General features: G+C 33.9%; 1 protein-coding gene across 2 annotated transcripts; it reads left to right on the top strand.

The window, feature by feature from the left end:
- Nucleotides 1-493: 493 nt before the first annotated feature.
- Nucleotides 494-5,795, top strand: LOC103484345 (CBL-interacting serine/threonine-protein kinase 23). Of its 2 annotated transcripts, none has more exons than XM_008441376.3 (15): nt 494-1,166; nt 2,396-2,458; nt 2,580-2,651; nt 2,741-2,848; nt 2,982-3,056; nt 3,154-3,207; nt 3,295-3,420; nt 3,676-3,765; nt 3,939-4,058; nt 4,130-4,264; nt 4,417-4,533; nt 4,684-4,740; nt 4,953-5,027; nt 5,282-5,357; nt 5,576-5,795. In XM_008441376.3, exons 1-15 carry the CDS (start codon nt 987-989, stop codon nt 5,587-5,589), a joined length of 1,362 nt encoding a protein of 453 aa, XP_008439598.1. In that variant the 5' UTR covers nt 494-986; the 3' UTR covers nt 5,590-5,795. The 2 variants fall into 2 exon arrangements, with proteins under 2 accessions (XP_008439598.1, XP_008439597.1); XM_008441375.3 differs by having other exon boundaries at nt 495-1,166; nt 2,982-3,062.
- Nucleotides 5,796-6,608: the final 813 nt, after the last annotated feature.

Genomic DNA, 6,608 nt, shown 5'->3' with positions numbered 1-6,608 from the left:
AAGTCTTAAACATTTTTTAGAAATTCCAAAAGCAGTTTAATAACTAACATTTTAAAAGAAAAAAAAAAAGAAAACTATAACGTACTAAATGTGTAACTAAACTTCTAACTTATACCTGTCAACCACACAAGAAGACTTCCAAATACAGCTATTTTTAAATATAGTAAAATAATAAAAATATTTATAAATTATAGTATAATATTATAGTCTACCTATTATGATGTATTATTTGCGATGATCATCATGAATAATTCATATTCATACGGTAATATTTTATTATATTTATAAGTATTTAAATATTTGAAGTGATTTCATTCTTCAAATATTTATTTAACCTAAGATGTAGTTTGAAAGAATAAAAAAAAAAAAAAGAAAAACCCTAAAATGCATTTTTATAATGTATAAAAAAAGAAAACCCTTTTGCTAAAAAAAAAAAGGAAAATTCATGGCATATTCCCCACTGCTCACCATATAAATACAGAGATTAAGGCGCCTCGCCTTCAGCGGAATTCACATGCTTTGAATTCGAAGGACAGTTCCCACTTGCTCCGTTCTTCGATCATTCCAGCGCCAAAATTCCCAGATTCTTTCCGTAGATTCCAGTCTCCACCGACCATCGCGATTGTTTAATGCGCCGTCACATGTATAACTTCCTCGTTCCACGTTCCAACTCTCGATTCGTCGTCATACCATGCTTGTTTAATTGAATTACCACGCCCCATGTGCTCGGCTTTTGATCGTCGTCCTAGAATCATCCTCTCGCCCGTCTTTAGCTTTTGAGAAATCCTCAATTTGAGATTGATTCTGAGAAAGAGTAGTTCGTGTTTGTTCGTTGGTTTCATCATTGTCGTTTAGTTTTCCGGATTGAAGGGGGGAAGATGAATGTGGTCAAGTCTCAGGTATGGCAACCGTGTAAGAAGAAGAGATCTTGATCGGGGGAATTTGTAGGGAGGAAGGGGTGAAAGAGTTTAGAATTGGAGACGGATATGGCTTCCAGGTCCAGCGGTCATAACAAAGCGCGGGTCGGGAGATACGAGCTGGGACGAACCCTTGGAGAGGGCAGCTTCGCCAAGGTTAAGTTTGCTCGGAACTGCGAGACAGGGGAGAATGTAGCCATCAAAATTCTGGACAAAGAGAACATTCTCAAACACAAGATGATCGGGCAGGTATAATTTAGATTCCACTACCAATTCAAACATTCACTAATTTTGTTATTTTCCCGATTAATATCCCCATCGTGCGTGGTGATTTAGACTTTGGGGGTTATTATTTTGTTCTGTATTCATTAGATCATAATAGCAAGAGGCTAGGAATCAGTCGACACTTATTGGCTAAAGGACAACGGAGGATTTATTAGTTTTCCCTTCAGAGACCATAAACAGCGGTAGTTAATGGAGATTGACTGGAGATTAGTTGTACATTGTTTGGTTTTGGTTTTGACTTTTGGTCTATTCATGATGAATTACGGTTCTCTGAATCCGAAGTCATCGTTCAATGAAAAGAGAGCTATGGAGTATCATTTGTGAATTCGGTATTTTTAAGGTCTAGAGTCTTGATTATTATTGGTTTCGAGCAATTATTTCTCAATACCTATGGCGGACGGATGTGTGTTGTTATGATTTTCCCCAACACGGGGGATTATTATGGTCATTGATTCTCCCACCCAGTCCTCGTTGGTTGTAATGAGTGATTGGTATAATTCGTTTATGTGAGGAAGTTCCTCAGTAAGCGAGTCAAAGCTGCAACTGCTAATTCTTTTTTGTAAAAGACTTTAAGTTGAATTTCGAGAGTAATATTTCTTTTAAGTGTTCTTACTGTAAAATCGGTTTAAATTACTTGTAAGTATTATGATCCTCTGGAAGCAATCTAAAAATCATTTAGAGATGCCCACACCTCCTAAGTCCATTCAAGCAAGAATAAATGTTTGATTAATGCATATTAAGTGCCTTAAAAATGCACACGAGGAAACTAAGACGTAGTTTATTATGAGTAGTATGATTCTGTTTGTGTATTTAAGAACCATCTATAGAGACCGCAGTCCCAAATACGCTCTTTTGAAAAAAAAAAGTACCGAATACACTCAAGTGGGATGGATATTAGATTTATGCATATCAAGAGTGAAGATATGATATTTGTGGTTTACTAAGGTAAAGGGTGGAAAATTAATTATTGAGATGAGAAACACGTCTTTTCTTTTGGGTATGTAAGAAAATTCAATCCTCGATTAGGCAATTAAAACACCATCCTTCATTCCCCTTGGGCTGTCAACTTTTTTGCTGAATATTTATCAAAGAAATCCAAGTTTTATTTCATAATCAATTCTTTTAATTTAAACAAAAAGTCTATATGATTTAAGCACTGACTTTATTATTATTATTATTTTGTATATATGCAGATTAAACGTGAAATATCCACTATGAAACTCATTAGACATCCAAATGTCATTCGCATGTATGAGGTTAGATAAAGTTCACTTTCCATCTATGAATTTAAATTCCTTATTATTTTAAATTCGCATCTGTGAATTTATCTTGTTTCCTCGACTATTTTATCTGACATTAATTATCTTCTTGGTGCAGGTGATGGCTAGCAAGACCAAGATATATATTGTCTTGGAATTTGTAACGGGTGGAGAACTGTTTGACAAAATTGTGAGATACTGTGACTGGTTCTATCTCATTTCCATGATGCAATTATAACTGGTAGTTGAACAAAAATTTATTCTTTATCTTTGATCCAGTCATGTAAGGGAAGACTGAAAGAAGATGAAGCAAGAAAGTATTTTCAGCAGTTAATAAATGCAGTGGATTATTGTCATAGCAGAGGTGTTTGTCATCGAGACCTAAAGGTAGCAAATTATAAAAGATACCATTCCATTGTCATTGTTGTTAATTTTATCTTGTTAAACTACAATTTTGGTCTTTGTCGTAAAAATGGAGGCAGTGAATAGTTACTAAAAGGTTTTTGTTTATGAGCTTCAGCCAGAGAATTTATTACTGGATGCTAGTGGTGTTCTAAAAATTTCAGATTTTGGATTGAGTGCTCTACCTCAACAAGTACGAGTGAGTATGCTTTGGATATTTACTTCTGCTATGAAAGGTTGCCTGGTTTTGAATTGATGGATTCATGAATAATTCTTATCTCTCTTATCAGGACGATGGATTACTTCACACAACTTGTGGAACACCCAATTATGTTGCTCCAGAGGTATATTGGATTTTGACTTCAACTATTTATTATTTTGCTCTCTTAAACTTACATTTGTGATTGAATATGTACAATTGTACATAATAGGTTATCGACAATAAAGGGTACTTTGGAGCAAAGGCTGACCTTTGGTCATGTGGGGTTATCCTTTTTGTTCTCATGGCAGGCTACTTGCCATTTGAAGAGTCCAATCTCATGCAACTGTATAAAAAGGTATTTCTACATGTACGCATTTATTTTCTCATTGGTTCAGCGTTCTTATTAGTTATAGCATTCCTAGTTTCTGTGCAACCTGTGCTATTGTGCTATTCTTTAAGATGTGTGAAGAAGTGTGAAGTCCAACTGAGGAAAACACACTGGCCTTTTCTTAATTTCTTTTCTTTTTCCCCCCCTTTCTTTCCCCTTTCATCTCTATAAATTACTTCTACAACCTCAAACCATAGAATTTATTTATTTTTCTGATTGCAGATATTCAAGGCGGACTTCACATGTCCTCCATGGTTCTCCTCTAGTGCCAAGAAATTAATCAAGAGGATCCTGGATCCGAATCCATTAACTGTATGCCTTTGTTTATTTGAATACTTACTTACTTTTGCATGCTCTTCTAGTTGGACTGTGGAAAGCTTCATTCATTTTGTCAAGGATATCCTGCATAGTTTATTATGTAATCTTTATATGGTTAACCTCTTTTCAGCTGAGGATTTAACATTATCTGGATTTCTTTGAAACAGAGAATTACAATTGCTGAAATCCTTGAGAATGATTGGTTTAAGAAAGGATACAAGGCACCCAGTTTCGAAAATGACGAAATCAGTCTTGATAACATTGATGACATCTTTAATGAATCAGGGGTAACACAAATTCTGTCGGCATTTTTTTACTCGTGTTGAGGCTAGTAGACATGACCTTTCTTATGTTGCAGGGCACTGATAACCTTGTTGTTGAGAGGAGAGAAGATAAATCTGCATCACTTGCATCACCTGTCACCATGAATGCATTCGAGCTCATCTCTAAGTCTCGGGGCCTCGACCTTGCCACTCTCTTTGAGAAGCAAATGGTAGGTTATGGTCTTTCCTTGGCCCAAACATCTTAAGTTGTAACATTGACACTTCCCTGGGACGATCCATCTGATGTCTTTTCCATGTTGAGATAATTTATGAATGCAAACTTAATACATGTGCTGATTTGATCGAGTTTTATGGTGAGCAGGGCATAATTAAACGTGAAACAAGATTCACATCCAATTGTCCAGCAGATGAAATCATTTCGAAGATAAAAAACACAGCTGTTCCTTTGGGTTTTGATGTGAAGATTAATAACTTCAAGGTTGGTTTTTCGTGTTAAAATCTATGACGGTATGGTTAGCTATTTGACCAAGGTCTCAAAGCTTTGGTTGAAAAATCAATATCTTTGTAGATTCGTCAGTAGCTTAGTAAACCCATTTTGGACTTAAAATATCCATCTTGCCTATTACAGATGAAGCTCCAAGGGGAAAAAACTGGACGCAAAGGTCATTTATCGGTTGCAACAGAGGTGCTTTTCTTCACTTTGACCTTGCATTTCTTTTAAATGCCTGACATTTCTAATGATAGATTTACAAAAAATGGGGAAGTACATAGTTGTCTTAAAAATTCTCTTCCCTACCCAACAACTCAACTGACAAACTATCTAACATCGACCAAGAGTTCAGAGCTTTGAACTCCCACTCCTATATATTTCTAAGCTCAAAAAATTCTCCTCTCCAGATCTTTCAGGTTGCTCCTTCACTGCATCTGGTGGAGCTTCGCAAAGCGGGAGGCGACACTTTAGAATTCCAAAAGGTATGCGCACTTGCACACTTAAAAGGCCTAGCAAACATGCCAATTCAAACACAAATTTGAGAGTGACATTGTTCTATATCATGTCCATTTAGTTCTCCCATTAATCTTGCGTTTGTTTTTTAACCTTTCCATATATAATTAACGTAACTATTATTCTCTCATTATCGTTATATCATGCTCATGCCATACTTGACTCGAAACAACCATTAGTTAAGTCCAAAATTCTAACTGGATTATATGTTATAACATTGTAGTTCTATAATAACCTCTCAACTGGACTGAAAGATATTGTATGGAGATACGGAGACGAGGTGGAGCAGGAAAGTAAGGGTAAGCAAGCATGTCGTTTTTGTTGATATGACTGAAAGAATGCGGTTGGATAAGTACAAAATGAAAAGCTTAAAAACAAATTGAGCAAAACTATAGTTTCCAATACTAAACATAGCTCAGTTTTGGCTGAATCCAAAAAGTTTCAGGACCCCTTGAAATGAATAACCTCTTAGTACAAGATATATGTAACTAACGTGATTTTGCATTGGATTCTGCAGGTGCAAATTGTTGAAAGTTCGGTAATTGCTTCTTTGGAGTGAATGTTCAAATATGCAACCCCCCCCCCCCCAAAAAAAAAAAAAAAAAAAAGGGAGAGAGGAGAGAAAAACTATGTTCATGTTGTGAAATTTGGAGATTTTTAATAGTATGATAAGATGAAATGACTTGGCCATTATTATGCATTTTTTTAAATGAATAAATGATTTTTTTGTTTTATAATTGAATATATTTTTTAAAATTTATTTTAGGAGAACTGAAATTATAATTAGGTTTGATAATTATTTTAGTTCTTTTTAACAAAATCAGAAACAAACAATGATGCTTGGTTTTTGTTTGTTTTTTAGTTGAAGCAAAATTTAGTACATGTAATATAATAAATTTTTTGTGATTTGTTCTAAGAAATACAAAATCAAATATCAATTTATACCTTCAAATTTTGTAAGTTGTATCAATATTAATTTTAAACTAATAGTTATACCAATTTATATCTTAAACATTTCTAAATACATCGATTTAAATATTGAAATTTTATACAATCGTCAACTTTGTAAACGTGATTGTAAAATTGAGGGTGTATGTTGGTACACTTTCAAATTTCAAATTAATAACTAAGTTCACTGTTATTTTTATACATTAATATTTAGAATTACAAATTTAAAATTAATAACTAAGTTCACTGTTATTTTTATAAATTGTATACAATTAATTGATTTATGGGACAGACAGCAATTCGTACGATTACACAATTTTGAAATCATTAGCCTTGGTTATTTTATTATCCTTGATCTTTTTTATCAATGAAAACTTAAACTTCTTGTAATGGTTTGATAGGGTGCATTTCAAGAAATAGAAAAAAAAAAAAAAAGGTCTGTTTCATTAAATTTCAAATTTTCAGCAAGAATTTAAACATAATAACTAATTTCAGGACGTAGATGTTGAATTTTTATTTACAAAGACATCCATACGTTCAAGCCCATTCATCGACTTTACCTATGGTTATAGCAATTTATAATTTTGATACATGGTTCAAAT

The sequence above is a fragment of the Cucumis melo genome, chromosome 8 (assembly GCF_025177605.1).
Source record: "Cucumis melo cultivar AY chromosome 8, USDA_Cmelo_AY_1.0, whole genome shotgun sequence".
NCBI lineage: Eukaryota > Viridiplantae > Streptophyta > Magnoliopsida > Cucurbitales > Cucurbitaceae > Cucumis > Cucumis melo.
This window is presented reverse-complemented; position numbering and strand designations above follow the sequence as displayed.

Coding starts and splice junctions, on each gene's coding strand:
- LOC103484345 (XM_008441375.3), top strand. CDS start 987: ATGGCTTCCAGGTCCAGCGGTCATAACAAAGCGCGGGTCGGGAGATAC. Junction 2,459..2,579: donor ATGTCATTCGCATGTATGAG/GTTAGATAAAGT, acceptor TTCTTGGTGCAG/GTGATGGCTAGCAAGACCAA. Junction 2,849..2,981: donor TTTGTCATCGAGACCTAAAG/GTAGCAAATTAT, acceptor TATGAGCTTCAG/CCAGAGAATTTATTACTGGA.